This window comes from Chelonia mydas, chromosome 1 (genome assembly GCF_015237465.2).
Source record: "Chelonia mydas isolate rCheMyd1 chromosome 1, rCheMyd1.pri.v2, whole genome shotgun sequence".
NCBI classification, from domain to species: domain Eukaryota; kingdom Metazoa; phylum Chordata; order Testudines; family Cheloniidae; genus Chelonia; species Chelonia mydas.
This window is the reverse complement of record NC_057849.1, coordinates 201,173,643-201,194,190: the sequence shown is the minus strand read 5'-3', so window position 1 is coordinate 201,194,190 and position 20,548 is coordinate 201,173,643. Positions and strand designations below refer to the sequence as shown.

At 48.1% G+C, this 20,548-nt stretch overlaps 1 protein-coding gene across 3 annotated transcripts; it reads left to right on the top strand.

Annotated features, from left to right (window-relative positions):
- The first annotated feature begins 2,883 nt into the window (after positions 1–2,883).
- Positions 2,884–20,080, top strand: POPDC2 (popeye domain containing 2). 3 transcript variants are annotated; one of them, XR_005226905.2, is made up of 5 exons: positions 3,293–3,815; positions 9,636–9,744; positions 12,133–12,640; positions 18,861–18,910; positions 19,696–20,080. XR_005226905.2 is itself a non-coding variant. In XM_007062070.4 (4 exons), the coding sequence occupies exons 1-4, from the start codon at positions 3,325–3,327 to the stop codon at positions 19,779–19,781; spliced, it is 1,056 nt and encodes a 351-aa protein (XP_007062132.2). In that variant the 5' UTR covers positions 2,884–3,324; the 3' UTR covers positions 19,782–20,080. The 3 variants fall into 3 exon arrangements, 2 of the variants coding, with proteins under 2 accessions (XP_007062132.2, XP_037765511.1); XM_007062070.4 differs by lacking the exon at positions 18,861–18,910 and having other exon boundaries at positions 2,884–3,815; positions 12,133–12,502; XM_037909583.2 differs by lacking the exon at positions 18,861–18,910.
- Positions 20,081–20,548: the final 468 nt, after the last annotated feature.

The following is a 20,548-nucleotide window of genomic DNA, read 5'->3' as shown; positions in this document are numbered from 1 at the left end:
GTTAATTAAACCTTAACCTGCTCTGTCAGGAAGGTAAATAATATCCTCATTGTATTGAGGGGCAAACGGAGACCCAAAAGGGCAATTACTTGTTCAGGGTCACAGGTAGTGGCAAACCAGCAATAGAACTTGAATCCTCCTGGTGCATATTCCTGCCCTTTGGCCACAAGATCATCCTTTCCTCATTAGTGAGGGCCAAGAAAGAGTGAAAAAAGATGAGTATCCTCCATTTATATTTCTTAGGTTCTAGTTCTCCCTAACCACTGCAGACTACGAATAACTCCCCATCAAGACAGTAGGAGTTGCTTGGGTCGGGTGGGGGTGGGGCGGGGGAAGAACAGCTCTGTGTTTGCTAGGCACCTAATTCTAAGTGTGTCTAACTTTCTGTTGTCCTGTTTCACCCCCAAACAGACTGTGATGAAAGTGTTTTTTCAAATTGCTCTCTCCTGGTGTATGTGGCAGCCTTAACTTACACTGTTTCTTCACCCTACAGTAAGCTGCCAAAGGTATTGCTTACTTTGGTACTAATAAGTGTTCCACATGAAGCCAGTCTTCCCAGGGACAAAATCAGCCAGGGATGGTGACTGATTGACTCATTCCATCTCCTTTTTTAAAGGTGTCTTCAAGTCTCACGCTAGCCCTTTCTAGTACAAAGTGTGTTAATCCAGAATACAGTATTAGTAGAGGAGCTGCTCATGTCTCTTTAAGTGACTAGTGCCAATGGGAATGGTATGATAGGCATGACTGCTGTAAGTTTGTCCTGAAACACAACCACCCTTGTAATCCTATCTTATGCAAAGGCCTATTCCATTGGCCTGTGCAGGCTGACTTCATACTGTCGTCCTTTGCATCCATATTCTGACTTCAAAGGATGCATCTGGCCGTGAAAAGTGACTGCTTCCTGACAACCGTGAGAGTTCTCCCACCGGAGCACAGCTGATGATTGTGTTACTGATGCAGAGGATAGAACAGGATCCAGTTTGCTCTCCTAGAGTTCTGTTGACACTATAGGATGACGGAAGATGTTAAAACCCTGACTATTACTGCTGTTGTAAGGGACAGGAAGAGCCTAGATGGATCCTCAAAGCCTGAGTGCAATTTGCAGTAGTGATCACTAGAGAAAACATCTTTTTGCAGCATATTGGCTCTGGAATCATGGGGGGAAAGTAACTGCTCCCATTGAGTAACTTTAGCAGCCACTCTACTACTGTCCGTGCACTTCAAATACATGAGCAAGGGGGTATGTTTTTCTTTCTGTACTGGATGAAGCCCCTATGTGTTTGCAGCAAACTATAAAAGTTTAACATGGTGTTATGTTTCCTGTGGGGTGGGCATTCCTTCCATTGCTGTGCCTGCTGTGTAGCTGCCAGCTAACTTTGCTGACACCAGCAGTGCTGCTGCTGTAACATGGATTGTAGAAGGTGCACAACCACCGCCAGTGCTGCCTAGTGGTCAGGCAGGGGTTGGCGGGACATCTCCCTGCTGAAGCGCATGCCTGTCTTGGAGCGCTCACACCCAGTTGTTTCCAGTCCTTCCCTTTTGCACAGGAGCTTTGCGGGCTGGGCCCTTGAACATTTACTGTCTTTTCCAGCTGGCATCTCAGTAGGTGAAGGCTCTTGTTGTAGTATTGTTCCTTTCAGAGTGGGTAGGGGATTCCAGGCCCTCCCTGTTCACCAGGCTACAGTCCAGGGCCTAAATGGTGGGCAGCTCCAATCAGCACCTTGGAGCTAAAGCCACTACCCCCCAGACTACTTCCTACCCCAGCCTCCTCTAGCTCCCCAGAGTAAGTCACTCTGACCAGCGCGCTCTGTCCCATGCTTCTCTTTTATGGGTTTGCACAAGTCTATGTTGTCAGGTCCCAGGCAATGAGCTCCTAGGCAGTACTTTCCCCTTACAGCAGCTGTCTGCTCCCTTTCACTGCCCCCCCTCTGAGCTGCTTTGCTCTCCTTTTAAAAACCCTGCCTCCAGCTTGTGCAGGTTTTGCAAGTGTGTCTGAGCGGGGTGGCCTGGGCCTAAAGCTGCTCCTTAACTCCATGCTCTCCAGTGTGGGGTTTGTATACACCATCACATAGATCCAAACAGAAGAGCTGCTCACAGAGTAGACAAGTGCACCTAATTGCACAGTGCCTTCCTCCTATTTCTGGAATGGAAATACAGCTTCCCCAGAGCCTGCTAGAGATAGGAGGGAGGATCCTATGCTAGGGTAGAATTTGTCCATTGCACATTTCCAAGCAGTCCCCTTAACGTTCCCCATCCCCCTGTGCCCTGTAGCATGGTAATGTTAAACGTGTGAAAATCCTATTGGCTCCTCTACTGAAATTCACCCCTCACACATTCATGTTTGCACTGTGTTCAGAGCAGGATCATTGCCCACACTATACGCTCCAGTCTAAGTTTAAATGTCCCACATGATGGAGTTGCCACCATGTCCCCTAGGAGGCTATGCCACAGTCTGACAGGTCTCCTCCCTAGAAAGCATTTCCTGATATCCCGACTATGTTTTCCTTTGCTAGCTTCCTCCCATTGCTATTAGTTATCACCCAGCAGGGAGGTTGACTTTCTGGTTTTGTAATATGATGGACATTCCTTTGCTCCAAAACAATAGCGAGGAATGGAGTGTAAGCGCGCCCCCCCCACACACACACTGTAATAAACTAGCTACTTTTCTCCTTTCTGACCTCCATGTTGGGCTTATCTAGTTCTCTGAGTTATGTTAAGTGGCCAGTGCCTGTCTGTTCTCTGTTCCCTTCACTGGCTTCGCTCTTTGGATTTCAATTCCAAACATGGTTATCCATTTGGGGTCTCTCTTCATTCCGTTGCCAAGTGATATACATTCCAAATTCAACACAAGTGCCTGTTGCTCCCCCCTCCCTCTCTGTCTCGCTGCTGCTCTCTCTCAGTCTCTATTTTCACTCCTGGAAGGCTGGGGAGAGTGAAAGCAACAGGAGCTCTTTCCAGTTCCATTCTCTGATGAGTTCTCTAGCTGAAGCCCTCTCCTTACTCTGTGACTGAACTCTTCGGACCTCTTTCCCTGCTCCGTCTCCTGAATGCAGTTGGTGGGGGAAGCCATCTGGCAGGACCGTGCACCTCACCAACAACAAAGAGAAAAATAAGCCATTTGGATTCTCCGGCTTGGGGTTTTTTTTGGTACGAACAAGTTTAAAGTTATTTTTAAAATGTTGCTCTGAAGGGCATTCCAGTGGGACCAGTGAGCTCCAGGGAGAGGAGCTGACAGGCGGCTCCAATTACAGCTGTCCGTGTAATTTTTGTATGACAATACATTTGTAAAGCAGGACGGCGGGGAGGGTGGGGGAAAGGGGAAGGATGAGTGGAAACAGCACCCCTTGGGACCAGATACTTTTCCAGCCCCCTGTATGTGAGGGCTGGAAGCAGAACGCAGAGGGAGCAGCCTATCACCTGGGCAATTGCATCCTCCTCCTAGGCTACATGGGGGGAAGTGGGATCTTTGGCTCCATCTATATCTTCAGCCTTCTGACCACTGGCTACATCTGCTATACTCTGTGGGGCTGGCTGGATGCATGTGGACTAGACATCTTCATGTGGAACATGCTGCTGGTCATGGCCTGCTTGATTCAGCTGGCTCACCTGATTTACCGGCTCCGCAAGGACACCTTCTTGGAAGAGTTTGACCTCCTCTACAAGACCCTCTGCCAGCCCTTGCAGGTGCCCTTTGAGGTCTACAAAGAGATCGTGAAATGCTGCGAAGAACAGGTCCTGTCACTGGCGAGAGACCAGAACTATGCTGTGGAGGGCAAGACACCCATCAACCGCCTGTCTCTGCTGCTCTCTGGCAGGTAGGCTGTTCCCTGTCCTGACAAGACGTTTCCCAGCCCTCGAATGTTGATCCATCTTAATATTTAGGGATAGTTTTGTAGAATTGAGCTAGCAACAATGAATCTGCCTGGTCGGCCTTGCTGGGGATATGTGGGGAGGATTTTCATCTCTTTCCCTGCCATTTTTAAAGCAATCTTAGTGCTGGTGGGAGGTGATGATTTACAGTGCTGGAGTCTGAAGGCCTCTATCGATAGAACAGGTACAACCCTGGCAGCAGTAGTGAAGCTTCTCTCGTACCAGCCTGCTGGAGCAAGGCAGAGAGGCCTCTTTGATCCTGTGGTCTCTTGGGTACCACTTACAATGGTAATTTTTGTGACATGGATGCCTGTTTCCTAGGAACTGCTCTGCAGTTCACCAGTTTATCTCAGCCAAAAGCTTAGAAGGGAATGGTTTCATCTCTCACTCCCCATGCCCAAAGCCAGTGGTTCACAACTGGGCCGTTTGGTAAGAAAAAAATCATTTGATGTATCCCACCTCATCTGGCAGCCCTCCTACCCTGATCCATCAATGCTGCTTCATTCTGTGGGCCACCAGGAAGGGTTCCATGGACCACTGGACATCCGCAGACCTTAGTTTGAGAACCACTGCACATCATTGTGTATTCCTCCATCTGCCTGAGTCTCTGATTAGGTAGTGTAGTGCAGTAACTGTATTAATGAGGAAGGACTTTGTGATGTTTACTTGCCGTGGGCAAAGAAGTAGTTTTAGCAGCATGCCTAGTTTTCAATTCAAAATATCAAAATATAGAAAAGCAAAAGTAGCACTATGGGTCTGTCTACACAGTAATTTAAGCCAGGGTCTGAGCATGGGCTCAAAGCAGACCTCCCCCCTACACACTTTGTGTCCACACTGCAAATGTGGTAACCAAGAACTCAGAGCCAGGGCAGGAGAGTCTGAGCCCGTGATAAGCTGGGACCTAGGGTCCGAGCCCTATTGCTTTCCTGTGTGCATGTGGCCCCAGCTTGACTTGGGTCCTGGAAGTCCTCCGGATTTATCCCAGAGTTCCTGGCAGCAGAGGAGCAGTGCTGCAGGCAGCCAGCACAGTGGTCAGAAGGGTCATTACTGACTGGCTGAGCACACTCCCACTTCCCGCTCCGGTGGAGCTTGCCTGGGGCAGGGAGCAAAGCTGACAGGCAGGAGGAGGCTGCTGCTCACCAGGATGTTGGGAATCATCCCTCCTCCAGCCATGCTGAGCCGGGAGCTCTGTTGCTTCCCCTCCCTGCAGGGTGATGCTTGGTCCTGCTCTGTTCTCTGGCCCTTGCTTCTGAGCCTCCGCGGGGCTATGTGCGTGCAGGGGCATTTCGCAGTGTGTACTGCAGGGTGGTGACAGGGAGCCAGCGCCAAAACTTCCCCACAGCCTCCTGAGGATCCCTTCTTTCTGCCTCCCACAGTGTGGCAGGGGCAGGAATAAGAGATCCCAGGGGTGCTGGAGCACACTACACCCCAAGCCCTGGGTGATGCATTTCACCCTCTGCAGCCAGCACCAGCCAGGCTGGGTGGGTGTGTTTTCTGTGATACCTTCATTTTATGTCAAACTTAAAAACAAACAGACAAAGATAAATAAAAAACCAACCAAACAAAAATACCTTCATTGAACAGCCCATTTTAAAAATTACGAATTGCAAAGTTTCATTGTAACTGTTTGGCAGCCCTGGAGACTGATGGGCTAATTATCCTCAGAGCAGGTGCACATGGGCATTGTCTTGCCATGGGACTCAGCCTAGATGTGGGGAGCCCAATTCTCAGGGTAGATGGTAGTTCAGTATAAAGCCTTCTCAAACTGCTGTCATTCTACTGAGACAGCCACCAAGGGAGCTGATCATGCAGTTTATGTACTTGTGTGTTCCTTATTGGCATCAATAGCACCGACACAGTTAGGAAACAGGGTGAACAGTAGAGTTTTCCCACAGTGAGCCACATTCTTAGGGCTAGAGTGTCGACATGTGGGAGGTGCTAGGCACTTTGGGATATGTTTACTTTGATTTGGGTCTGTGCACTGCAGTGTGGATGCCAGAGCCCTAAGTTGGAGCATGGGTCAGAAAATTCACAACTTAGGGTTAAAATACAATGTAGACGCTCAAGCCCAGGGATCCCTAACACTAGGCTTACATTGCTGTGTAGATATAGCCTATGTTACCTCCCACTGCCAGCCACTCTGCAGCAACACAAAATGAAGCAGATCAAGAGAAAGGAAAGAATCAGTGGGAGCCATGTTTAGCTCCAAGAATGGCCTGCCAGAATCCCATGCATGAGGTAGTGAGCTTGGCTGGGGTAGGCTGAGAACGTTGCTTGGCATTCCAGCTGTCTGTAACTCACCAGATCATTTCTCTGGTACTGCAGACCCAACTCCTGTCCTGCTGCTCTGATGAGGATCTCAGGACTTCCAAAGGGTTCAGGACCAAATTCTTTCTATATTTATTGACTACACTAGGCCCACGTACAATCAAACCATTCACAGATCTTTCCATGATTTCTTCCTACTGGACAGGTAGGTGTGTGGGGGAAGGGCTGTTTTTCCTTCTGTTTGTCACCTTCCTCCACCATCTTGGGTGGAATTTCAGAGCATAGCAGGCTCATCAGACAACAAAGATAATATTTAATACTCTACACTTAGCTAAGACCTTTCATTTGGGGATCTCAAAGCACATCACAAACTGTCAGGGTTCCTTCCCCACCCTGAACTCTAGGGTACAGATGTGGGACTTGCATGAAAGACCCCCAAGCTTATTCTTATCCGCTTAGGTTAAAAACTTCCCCAAGGTACAAATTTTGCCTTGTTCTTGAACTGTATGCTGGCACCACCAAGCGTGTTAAACAAAGAACAGGGAAAGAGCCCACTTGGAGACGTCTTCCCCCATAATATCCCCCCAAACCCTACACTCCCTTTCCTGGGGAAGGCTTGATAAAAATCCTCACCAATTTGTACAGGTGAATGCAGACCCAAACCCTTGGATCTTAAAAACAATGAAAAATCAATCAGGTTCTTAAAAGAAGAATTTTAATTAAAGAAAAGGTAAAAGAATCACCTCTGTAAAATCAGGATGGTAAATACCTTACAGGGTAATCAGATTCAAAACATAAAGAATCCCTCTAGGCAAAACCTTAAGTTACAAAAAGACACAAAAACAGGAATAGACATTCCATCCAGCACAGCTTATTTTACCAGCCATTAATCAAAAGGAAATCTAACGCATTTCTAGCTAGATTACTTACTAACTAACAGAAGTTCTGAGACTGCATTCCTGATCTGTTCCCGGCAAAAGCATCACACAGACAGACCCTTTGTTTCCCCCCGCTCCCACTTTGAAAGTATCTTATCTCCTCATTGGTCATTTTGGTCGGGTGTCAGCAAGGTTATCTTAGCTTCTTAACCCTTTACAGGTGAAAGGGTTTTGCCTCTGGCCAGGAGGGATTTTATAGCACTGTATACAGAAAGGTGGTTACCCTTCCCTTTATTTTTATGACACAAACAGTGATTGTTAAAGCTTCCATAAGTTGCTTGGCTCATCGAACAGACCTAACCTAATCACTGTGGGCTCAAAGGGTGCCTTATGCTATGGAGCTTGTTGTTCATAGTCTGAGCTGTGTATCAAAATACTAGCGCTTGTACAGCTCTTTAGATTTTTACTTGCTTTGTAAACAATCTTTACAACCCTCTCCCACCGTGACTCCCCCCCGCACCCCACCATTTTACACAGGAAACTGAGGCGCAGAGTGGCGAAGCCCTAGTTCATTTAGGGGGTCTGTGGTGGCTGAGCTGTGACTAGAAGCTAGAAATCCTAATTCCCAGGGCTTTGCTCAGACCATGTCTCCCATTTTAACTGCGGAAGAGTTCTGGTTTAAGGTTACGCTAAGGGGGGGTTGGGGTGTGGCAGATAATCTGCTGTCTTTGAATAAGGAAAAAGTCAGTGACTAAGGCCCATATGCTCCCTTCCCCACCCTGCTTGCAGCCCCTTGCTGCACAATGTGAAGGGGAGCAAATCCACAGAGAAAATGCAGTGGGAGAAAGTGGCTAAGTGGGTACTGCCAAATATCTGTCCCCCTGCCAACGGTCTGCATCCAGCAGCCTGCTTCAAAACTGTAGCTAACCTACTGGTGAAGTCAGTGGAGAGTTAATACTGTCTTACCTCTCACTGAGGACTCTGTGACTCCCCTTCATGGGGTCAGAGTGCTGCTGAAGGAAGTTAGCTAATTACATCAAGGCTATTGGTCCTGCCATACTGCCACGGATGTGGGGGTAGCATGGAGGGTGAGTCTGAGTCATGTGCTCCACAGGTCTGGCGCTGGACCCCGAGTTCCCTCTTCTGGCCTCTCCATTGCAGACCTTGCTATCCCTGCAGGCTGTGGTGATGGGCAGGAGAATGGTGGAAAGGCTGCAGTGGAGCATTACTGTGCTCCACTCTGCATGCTGTTGTACAGAAAGGGAGTGCAGGGGCCTTGACTATTTCATTATTGTGCAGGCTATTTCAGGGTTCCACACTAGCAATAGCCTAAAAGGAGCAAGAGGGGAGGGATAGCTCAGTGGTTTGAGCATTGGCCTGGTAAACTCAGTGTTGTGAGTTCAATCCTTGAGGGGGCCTTTTAGGGATCTGGGGCAAAAATTGGGGATTGGTCCTGCTTTGAGCAGGGGGTTGGACTAGATGACCTCCTGAGGTCCCTTCCAACCCTGGTATTCTATGATCTATGAACCTCAGAAGTACAGAGTTCAGATTAGAAAGCTCAGATAACAATAGTTTGCCCTTCTCTGGCTCATTCAATCTCAAGAGCTCCAACTACTTTACAAACATGAACGAATTGAACCTCCCAGCTACCCTGGGAGACAGCAGAATCACTATGGCCATTGTTCAGATGGGAAAATTGAGGCATAGAGATGGGAAGAGACTTGCCCCAGCACACACAACTAAATGGCAGAGCCAGGAACAAAACCCAGGTCTCCAGACTCCAAATCCTGTGCCTGAACTGCAAGACCTGGCTTTCTCCCTTTTGTCGGCTTGAACCAGCGCTGGTCACAAGTTTGACCTTAACTTTGTTGGGCAGCTGCGGTGGCAATAAAGGAGACGGATACATGGAAGGCAGTGAGACCAAAAGAAACTGAATGATAGTGGACAGCAAAGTCTGAATTTGCTGTGTGATATGGCTGCAGCAACAGCCAATTTGATTTTGGGCTTTATAAATAGAGGCATCACGCCATGGAGCATGGGGGCATAGATCCTTCCTATACGGCCCTGATGCAACTACACTGGAGTTTAGTTTTGGGTATTGGTGTAGGAAAGATGTGGATAAGTTGAAAGGAGTTGAGGAAAGGGCAACAAAAATGGTCAGTGGACTGGAAGGAGAGGTGAAAAGAAATTGGTACGAAGAGTTTGTCCTGATGACGGCTGAGGGGCAGTCATACTAACCATCTCCAAGTAGCTGAAGAGGAGAAACCCCCAGGATAGGAGGAATGGTTTAGAATGGGCTAAAGGAGTAATGTGATGACAATAAGAGAGGGAAAATGGGAAAAGAGAGGACTGAGTATCAGGAAAGACATACTGGCAGTGAGCTCTATGATATTAGCCTATTAACAATTTCCCAAGAGAAGGGATATTAACTTCATTAACTGGGACATTTGTAACTAGACTGGAGAAGACACCAGACAAATATACGCTAGGGAACAATCCTGCACTGACACAGGGATGGAGTATATGTAGCTTCTTTGAGAAGATTCTGTACAGGTTACACTGGTTCACCTACCAGCCCTTTTCTGGCCTAAGCCCATCATTCTCCTGTTCTCTGTCTAGGATCAGAGTGAGCCAGGATGGACAGTTCCTGCACTATGTCTTCCCCTACCAGTTCCTGGACTCCCCAGAGTGGGAGTCACTGCGACCTTCTGAGGAGGGAACATTCCAGGTAACTCAGCGTAACCACCTGGCAGCTCTACTGCTCAGACTTGGGCTTTACTGCTTTGTACATGTGCAGGAGAGAGTGGAGAGGGGGAAGATGGAAGATAGTGGAGAGGGCCAGAGAAGCGTTGTTAATCCTCAGGCTTTGAGCTCTCAGCAGGTCACACAGCTAGGTCTGGAAGACATTCCTCCCCCACCCCCACCATGTTATAGTACAGCATTGCATGATCAGATGCATTATCATATTTCTTCCTTCCTCTGAAACACCCAGCATTGGCTGTGGTTGACCCTAGGATTCCAGAGAAGCAGCATCATTGATCTGGGTCTGATTGGCAGGGAGACAGCATGTTTGACTAGATAGATCACTGGTCTGCTTCCATTATGGCGATTTTGAATACCAGCATTAATGTGTTGCACAATGAGAGGGGAAACCTCACAAGAATTGCAGAATTGTGTGCTGCTGCTGTGGGAAAGGGTGACAGTAACAGTAAAGATTTAAATAGCTGATTTTTCAAAAATCTGAGTTTTTGATGATGATGATGACGATTCTCAGGCAGGGAAGCTCAAGGAGGGGAAGTGGGGAGAGAAAAAGGGGATGTTTTATATTCAAATCTAGTTACTGTACCTTCAAACTGCAAACAACAGATCTAATTCATTGCTCCAAAAACATTTTGGATAAAAGCGGACATTTCTATTCGGGGCCTTCCTTGAGGCTGGGGGAGAATTTCCTTGTCTAAGTTCCCCCTCCACTGTTGGGTTCAATTGTTTCACGTTGGTGCAGAATGGAGAATGGCAGAAGATTAATTAGCTGTGACAGGATCTGGTTGCCGCCTGGATTCTGACCTGGATTTGTCTTCTACTCAGAGAGCAGCTGGCTCGCAGTCTGAACTGGATCAGGTTTCATAGTTACAGTATTTCCCCAGAACATTGAACTATGAGGCCTGATGGTGCAGCGAGAGAGAGAGAGAGTGTGAGTGAGTCTGTCTGGCTGCCCTGTAAGGACCTCGGAGTGGGGGAGGGTTATTACTCCATTTCACTTTATGCATTGTGAGAGAAAGAGGGCTGTTTCAGGTGCGATTCAATTGACCGTTAGGAAAATGAGGCTCTGACACTTTAAGTTTCAGCATGACCCTGACTCACTCACAGCCCATCTCAGGGAAGTTCTCATATTCTACCTCCTATATTTCATAAGGCAGCTGCTTGCATGGCAGTGGCATTAAATATCAAACCCAAGGACGCACACTGCAGCTCAGCCTTGTTTGGCTTCCCAGCAGCCCCTGCCATGGTTCTTGGCCAAGGAGACACCTGTGTATGCAGCGCACAGGGAGGCCCCAGGATATTTTGGCCCAGCTGTAACACTTGTTCACATAGCTGTGTCTCAGTTACACTTTGACGTGCCACACTTTGCTCCAGCCTAAGAAGGCTTGGTCCTTTGACATGTTTCCCCATACCACAGCCGGAAAAAGAGCCTGTTTTCCCCTGGGCAAGATTTTAAAAAACCCCAAACTTTCTGTTAAACCCCTAATGTTCTGGCCAACTTCCAACTCAGATAATTTTGCTCTGCTTCCTGCAATACCCCCCTCAGTATCAAATGCATACGCTAGCCTTCCTCCCTCGCTGTCCTGAACTGGCGTGTGTTGCAGTGCACTGTTAAACAGCTCTTGTGTTGTACCCCAGAGGTGGTAGCCTGGGGGTATCCAATGGAATGAGTTGAGAGACCCCACTGTCTAAAACAATCTAGGAAACTTGAATGCAGCCTGCAGCACCTGCCTTCCCTCGAGCTGGTGACAAATGGAGCCGCCCTCCAAAAGAAAGCTTTGTTTCATTTTCCATTTCCCAGCCATTCTGAAACCATGCACACCTTCCATCCAGCTAACAAGTGAGGGGAAGCCCATTACAATGCTATGCAAAGGCAATACAGAGCCACCGGTTTTTATATGTAGCTCTCCCCCCTGAAATCAATTATACTCCCCAATGGTAACAGTTCTGCAGAACAGGAAGGCTCACAATGCCACTTGTGCTACTCTAGTCTTTTCAGTGGCATTGCATGGGTACAAATGGGGGCATAATTTGAAGATGAGAGGGTGGCAGGGTTGGCTCTGCACGTGGAATTCACTGAACATTTGTGTTAATGATGCACAGGAAGGAGCAGACTGCAGCTCCCTCTCTCTGAGCCGTACTGGCTCTGCATGGAGAAAACAGGACCGGAAAGCAATAAAAGCCCTATTTAGTCTGTAAACTCAGCAGCACCGACTCTCCTACACACAGGGAGCAGCTCTGTGGTGGAAAAGAGACCCCAGTTCCTTTTCAGAGCAGAACCACACTTTAAAGTGATAGAACCAAAGTCTGCTCAGTGTGGCTTGTTGTGCTCACTTCCCCGCTCCTTCTTCTGTAGGTCACGTTGACAGCAGAGACGGACTGCAATTATATCACCTGGCCAAGAAAGAAGCTCTACCTCCTGTTGGCAAAAGATCGCTACATCGCCCGCCTCTTCTCGGCCTTCCTCGGCTACGACATCTCGGAGAAGCTGTACGCCCTCAACGATAAGGTCTTCACTAAGTTCGGCCTGCGCTTTGACATCCGCTTACCCAGCCTGTACCACGTCCTGGGACCCGCCTCCTCAGATGCTGAGGGAGAGAAGGAGCTGGAAGAGTGGGAGGAGCGGGCCGTGCCCCATCGTCCGATGCCCACCTTTGTCCAGACAGCTGCCTCAGCTCCTCCTCCTGCCCACCCCAAGGTGACCCGGCCTGACAGTGCCGTGCTGGGTGAGGACTCTACCAGTCTTGTGTTGGAAGATTTTGCAGAGTTGTCAGGGTCTTTTATGGACTATGTGAGTGAAGGGGAGTATATGAAGTGAGGGCACTTCTAACGTGGGCACACGTCACCCTGTGTGGGATCCCCATGTAAGTACTTGCTTGCCCGCGGAAGGAAACACTTCCATCTCTGCCTGGGTCTTGGAGGCGATCGCTAATGGGACTGGCTGTGCAAAGCTTAGCACTAACTCTGCCTAGGGGAGGGGAGGACTAAAGTGTCCCAATCCTTGGCCAGTTTGCTTATGCTTTGATTCCTTGCAAACTTGGTAAATGGCATGAATCCTGGCAGCCTCCACTCAGTCTTTAGGGATTGGGCACCGTGTAAACAGGAACCCAATTGCTAGGTAGGAATAAAGAAAGGTGACCTGCCTGTGTCATTAACGCCCACTGGGTAGCTTCCTATCAAAGTTAACTTCATCAGCACAAGACATTGGTCCATGTAGAGCTGGGCTTTGGGTTGTGAGGGGAATCCCAGTTTCAGGGAAATCACCCAATGATCTTTTTACTTACCCAAAATAAATCAGCTGAGGTAATGCTGCCAGTAAAGGCTGCAAAGACTGTTGTGAAATTTCCACACTACAGCATTCTCAGGACACTTCCTCATTAGAATCTCATGAGATGTGCTGAGTCGGATGTATTTCCCCTGAGGAGGTTCATAACAGAATCTTTCTGAAGAACCTGGTTTAAAGGTCTGACTTCAGGCTCTGGTAGCCTCAGTTAACCATAACATTATACAGCCAGGCTACAGTATCCCTAGATCTGAGGGAATCTTAGAACAAGTAGCGTGTCTTGGGAGGAGGGTGCATGACACTGAATAATGGTGTAAAGCTGAGGCAGAATGAAGACACAACAAGGAGAGGGATTTGAAGGGTGTCAAGTCATTTTCCTAGGTGGCCTGGAACAAAACAACAGGGCAGAAAATAAACAGATTTTCTGACTCTGTCAGGGCCATAAAGAATACAGAGGAGAGTGCAGGAGAGTGAGGTATGGATACTTTTGAATTAAAGGGAGCTTGGGAAATTTCAGGGAATGCAAACACTGGCTTTCTCCGTGGTACTCCTTGAATTCTCTGTGGCTTCCAGAAAGCACGCAAGGCCAAATTCTGCCCTCAGTCACAAGAGATCAACGCCAGTGAATTCAGTAAGATTCAGGACTTCGGTGGGTTTGCATGGGTGTCACCACTGGCAAGCTGTGGCCCAGCATGCCTGATTCTGTCCTCACACTGCCTTATCCTTGTGTGACTCGGTTGACTTCAGTGGGGTTATTCCTGACTTACACTGATGTCAATGAGGGCAGGCTAAGGCCAGACACCAGGGCTCCAGACAAATTCATGGCAGGTGGAGAACTGAAACATTTCTATCTATAGGGTAGGGCTGGGCACCAAGGTGAATTAAAGAAACATCAGCTCAGGCTTTGGAACGGAGAGACTGACAGCTTACAAGAAACTCTTGGGGTTCGTTCTGGCCCCTGCCCTGTTCCCTGAATTGTCACCCTAGTGACATATAGTTGCTGAAAAGGTACCACAGCCAGTGGAAGGGAGAATCCCCCTATGCATGAACAGCATAAGGTCAGCCCCTGCTGTCCCTCTTGCAGCCTCAGCCACAGGGTGTGCTGTGGGTAGGGAGCAGGGGGGTCTATAGCACTGTGCACGGTGGAAACTCTGGGCTGCTTCAGGCTGTAGAACAGGCCACAGGCAATCTGGGTAAGTCTGCTGTAAATTGGAACAGCCCGAGGGCTGCTCTAATTTAGACTGGTGGCTGCACCATGCCCCAGCTGGCACAGGATTTGAGGGGCACAAAGATGGCGCAAAGCCACCTTTGTGCCTGCTCTCCCTGGGCTGCCTCACAGTACAGAATCTGCCCCCTTGTTTCTACCTGGACTCAACTCAGCCAGATTGAAAGGGTTTGGCCAAGGCTCCCGTGTTCCAATAGCCGTTATCTTAAAACATTCCTGGGTTGGCTGACAGGAGATGAGTGTGGTGGCCGCATGTCATGGATTCCTCCCTGCATGAGTCTCATTACAGGAATGCACTGGGCTTCCCTGCCTCACTACCACCACTGGTGCATGGGAATAACACGCTGTCTTCCTAAGATCCTTCCCCACACCCATTCCTCGCTCTGCAAAAGAAGAATTTCTGGGGTCTGTGGAGGCTAATGGGGGCTGGGAGAGATTTGTGAACAAAAAGAGATGCTGGAATAATTTGTGCTGGAACTTCTGAGCCAAAGGGTCAAGGGTTAAATTCCAGGCTGAGGTACATGTAGCCACTCGCTGAATGTAAAAACAATGAGGTGTCCTTGTGGCACAAATACATGTCTCTAAAGGGCCGCAAGGACTCCTTGTTGTTTTTGCTGATACAGACTAACATGGCTACCACTCTGATACCTGTCGCTGAATGTTGATTCCAGTCACTGCACTGCGATAGGTATCCTTTGGTTTCTCATGGCCAGTAACTAAGGGTACACCTACACCCCTAGGCCACGCGTGGGGGGGATGCAGGGGTCAAGTCCTCCCGCCCCAGGTTTCTGCTTGGCCTGCCGGGGGGCAGGGAGAGGGGCTCTGTCCTTCTCCCGCTGCACCTGCCCCCCAGCCTATTCAGTCCCTGTCCCTGACAGCTGGGCCTGGACGGGGGGTCGGCCTGCTGCTGGTGCCTCCCCACCCAGGCTCTTTCAGGCCACTGCTGCACTGCACAGAGGCAGCAATAGGATAGGGTTGCCAAATTCCTACCCGCACAAAACTGAACACCCTTGCCCCGCCCCCTGCCCCCCTCCAAACCCCTGCCCATTAGCTGATGCCCTGCCCCCAATCACTCCATTCCCCCCTCCCTCTGTCACTCTCTCCCCCCACCCTCACTCACTCACTCATTTTCACCAGGCTGGCTCAAGGGGTTGGGGTGTGGGATGGGGTGCGGGCTCCAGGGTGGGTCCAGAAATGAGGGGTTCACGGTGCAGGAGGGGGCTCTGAGCTGGGGCAGGGGGTTGAGGCACAGGGGGTGTGAGGGCTCTGGCTGGGGGTGAAGGCTCTGGTGTGGATCTGGGGATGAGGGTTTTGGGGTGCAGAAGGGTGCTCTGGGCTGGGACCGAGGGGTTCGGAGAGAGGGGGATTCGGGCTAGGGCAGGGGATTGGGGCGCAGGAGGGGGCCAGGGGGGCAGGCTCCCCTTGGGGGGAGGAGGGGGCTAACCCCATGCTGCAGCCCCCACTGCCACAGCTATGCTATTTTTAGCACACTAGCTCGATTGAAGCCAGCTTGTATATGTCTGGTCAAACTGGAAATTACTCCTCCGGCTGCAGTGTAGCCATATCGCCAGCATGCTGATCACTGCACTCTAGTGTCTGGCAACTGTGCTCTGGTAGCAATAACTTCACTCCAAGGGCCAGACGCTGCCTTCCAGCACTCAGTCTCTGTGCTCCGAAGGCCACTCACTGCATTCTGGTGGCTCTCACTGCCATCCAGTAGCCAGTCATTGCCCTTCAGTGCTAGTCCTGGCATTGTTTAGGTTTAGATAATGGCATAGAGAGAGCACTTATAAAGTTTGCTGATGATACCAAGCTGGGAGGGGCTGCAAGGGCTTTGGAGGATAGGATTAAAATTCAAAATGAGCTGGACAAATTGAGGAAATGGTCTGAAGTAAATAGGATGAAATTCAATAAGGACAAATGCAAAGTACTCCTCTTTGGAAGGAACAATCAGTTGCACACATACAAAATGGGAAATGACTGCGTAGGAAGGAGTACTGCGGAAAGGGATCTGGGGGTCATAGTGGACCACAAGCTAAATATGAGTCAACAGAGTAACACTGTTGCAAAAAAAGCAAACATAATTCTGGGATGTATTAGCAGGAGTATTGTAAGCAAGACACGAGAAGTAATTCTTCCGCTCTACTCCATGCTGATTAGGCCTCAACTGGAGTATTGTGTCCAGTTCTGGGTGCCATATTTCAGGAAAGATGTGGACACACTGGAGAAAGTCCAGAGAAGAGCAACAAAAATGATTAAAGGTCTAGAAAACATGACCTATGAAGGAAGATTGAAAAAGTTGGGTTTGTTTAGTCTGGAGAAGAGAAGACTGAGAGGGGACATGATAACAGTTTTCAAGTACATGAAAGGTTGTTACAAGGAGTGAGGAGAAAAATTGTTCTCCTTAACCTCTGAGGATAGGACAAGAAGCAAGGGTGGTTTCGTTTGGACATTAGGAAAAACTTCCTAACGGTCAGAGTGGTTAAGCACTGGAATAAATTGCCCAGGGAGGTTGTGGAATCTCCATCACTGGGGATTTTTAAGAGCAGGTTGGACAAACACCTGTCAGGGATGGTCTAGAATGATAATACTTAGTCCTGCCTTGAGTGCAGGGGACTGGACTAGATGACCTCTCGAGGTCCCTTCCAGTTCTATGATTCTATGATTGTAGTGCTACTCACTGTACTCCAGTGCAAGCCACTCAGCTCAAATAGTGATGGTACAGTGTCTTAGTTGAAGCATGAAAATGAAATGAGCCTCAGAGACCAGATGGCTGCTTTTATTTACAGAAGATGTGTGTGTTGGAGTGCGGAGGCTATTCTGGCCTAATTTCCTTACTCATTTTCAAAACCATATGAGAACAACAAAGACTTTATCTGCAGGACTGAAATCTTCCTGTTTTCCAACCTTACCTTGAATTTATGAGCCAAATGCCCATCCTTCGCCTTCCACACAATGCCCCTATATCTCCAGTGCTGCAAAGGGGCTTTGTGGGTGCCCCTTTTTGCTTCTTTATGTGGGATAAAGATGACCTGCAAAGATTTTGTCAAAAGCCACCAACCAGCAAGCCAACAACAAGCCCAAAACCCAAACCAAGTTTATTCCCTTTGCTTGTTTTTTAGCTGGGAAATTTCAGAAATGGCAAGTCTGGTAGTCCCTGTTTTTGTTGAAGGACACTTTAAAGCATGTGGAGAAGTGGATTTGAAGCTTTCTCCGTCCTTAATGCTGGATTGCTGAATTTTTCACAAAAGAGCTTTTCTTTTAACTGTCAGGCATTTGAATTAAATAGGTGTAAACTGAAATAAACAAAAATCAAAGTTTTGAACAGTCTAAATGACAATCACGTCATCTTTCATTCAGGCTTCACATGTCTGTTACCCTCATGGCAGAACGCAATCAGTTCTCCACTCATCCATGGAGTATTCTAGGATAATCAGGTTTAACAAGACCGTAAAAAGCAAGCAGGAAAAAACAAAACAACTGACTTTGATTGAAAATGTAAGGCCCTTTTCGTACATCAAAAAGAATTTAAAAAGGGGGGAGGAGGGGATAAGTGGGGTGTGATGGGAGGACGCTAACCTATTTCCCGCCACTTCAAGATTTCCTTTAAAACTTGCCTGAAGCTAAACTATCTCAGGCTTTGATCTTGCAAGCAAAGCAGCATCAGGTGGTGTTGGTACTTGGATAGGACACCTCCAGGGAAAGTCAAGGTGCTGTGGGAAGTGGTGCTGATGACTGATTAGGGGGTGCTTTCCCCTCTCAATCTGTATTGTGACAATGGCCCACTATGGTATCTATCTGCTTTTTTTAAGTGCCTATCCATTGCTGGAGGACAGAGCATCTCAAATATTTTCATAATGTGGACCACATCTTAATATAGAGATTGTTTCATGGACACCTGCTCTCCCATGTGCCATCACTGGGAACCACCTCCCCTCCCATTCACCACTGCACAGATCACCTCCCCTTCCATTCGTGAATGCATGGGGCATGCCCCCTCTCATTCACATAACATCCTTGAGACTATTACAGCAATCACCCCCCACCCCATGGAAAAGTCACATTAGAAAGTATTTAAGATGTATTTAGCTTCTATTAATGCAGTTTAGCTGGAAACAAGGAGGAGGAACAGCAGCATTCTCTGGCCAGCCAGCTCTTCATAGAGCACCTGCAAATGCTTGGCACACCACCAATGGACCAGGGATCACAGTTTGGGAGCCTCTGCTTGAGAAGCAGTATAATACATTGAAAACAGAGAAACAGGGACCTCTTCCATATACAGGGATTGCTGTGCTTCCGAGGTGTCATCGTTCATAAATAACATCAAAACTAGGTCCTGACGAGGTGTAGGAAGTAAAGATTTCCTGGTATTTTCCCATCCACAGGGCTAACCTCATTTTCCTGGCCAAATTCCAACCTAGGTAATTGCATTCTATCTCCCTAAACTCCCCCTGCAGTTTCATTCACATACCATGTTCTTTTTCATTTTCTGTTCCTAAACTGTGATGTGGTATCGCTGTGCACTATTACAACGGCACTGATGTTCTGTGGTGTATGAAATGATTTTTGTGCACAGAGTTTGCAAAACGCTTTGAGATCCTTTGGGATAGAAAGTGCTGTTGAAAGGTAAGTTATTCTCTTACGGTATTAGCTGGCTCAGCACTTGTCTCCTGAAAGAGTTTATAATCCACCCTGTGACACATGAGAAAATAAACCCAATGATGACCTGATGGTGAAAATAGCCTTTCTCTGATTATTCATATGAGATAGGCTGTGAGGTTCTGTTGATATTCAGGGTGGACGTTTAAAAGAGATACCGCCAAAAGATTCTGCATAATTTTTAAAATAATTTTAAAGATGTACTTTTGTTTAGACTAATCCCTGGGAAATTGAACTCTGCTTTCTTTAAAAAGTGATTTTCTCCTTTCCATTTGGCAGCTGCCCTGATTTGTTATTGTAAGATGGCTTGTGAGGTTATTAGGGTTTCTTCAGTGGGCTTGTGCTGTATGCATTGGGCCCAATTCTTCTCCACCTTGCAGCTTATGTAATCATGTCCACTTGGGTCAAGTGGGCCTCTAAATGACCAGGAAGCATTTTACATCCACTTTGCACCAGTGTAAATAATGACACAAAGGGCCAAAGCAATGGAGAAGCAGGCCCACTGTTGTGTTAGCATGAAGTTGCTCGTGATAGCTAAGGTTTTGTTAGTGTTGGGTTGCTCATGAAATCTGGGGCTATGCACGCTGGTTTGACTATAAATGACAAAGATTTTACAAACTGATGTTAGAGGGAAACCAGTAGGGTGCCCTGTAGGCCCCACCAGGCCCCACTATCTCCTGGGTGAGTTTGGCAAATGGATAAGAGCTGTGGCTGTAATAATAGCCTCTTTTTTTCTCCCTTTCCTCCCACAGCTTCTGGAAGCCTTATCCGGAGTTACCCCTGTGCCCTCTTCAGAGGACGAGCCCCTCTGGCTCCCACCCAGACCCCAGAACTCTAGGGTGCAACAGTCGGTTTTAATCAGGAAGCCCCACGCATGAGTGTATGCTCCCACACCTCTAACCAGAAAGACGCTCATTAACATGCACCTACGTGTCCACACAACACCCCTGCAAACACATGAAGTATACGCCTGAGACTGAAGTGTGATGGCTGGACGCTTTCCACACCACATTCTGTTCACCTACAGTGACACAAGGGATGGCTGGGTGTTCCTTTTTGTATTCTAGTCTTTCACCCCCATGGTCTGTTAACAGCTCTGTTATCAGCTCCATTAAACGTGTTGGAAACACAGCAGTATTAGCCTGTCCATGGAGTCTTTTGATTTGAGGGCACCAGTTAAAGAGAGTGTTGATTCACTAGGGTTCAGTGACTTGGAGGGGAGAAGCTGATGTTCAGAGGGTTTCACATGAGCTCTAGAAGTAGGAAAATGGGACTATAGAAAGCCTAAGAGTTTTAGTATTTGTGTATATTGGGAGTGGGGTAGGGAGGTATGGGACTTGTGCTAGTGATGTACATGGCATCCATTCCTATCAGGCTTAAAATGCCATGTCCAGGGTTTAACCCTTTTCATTTATGATAACCACAGTTACGTAATGAAGTACGTACCAGTTTCTGATGTTGGGAAAAGAGTCCCTAGGTCTTTTGGTCAATCCACTTGGAATAAGGAGGATGAGAAGAACCAGGACTGAATTTCTGTGCCCTCTTGTGATGGACTCTGGGTCTAGCCCTGGGAAAGGGGAAGGACTTAACCTGGATTTCTGTGTC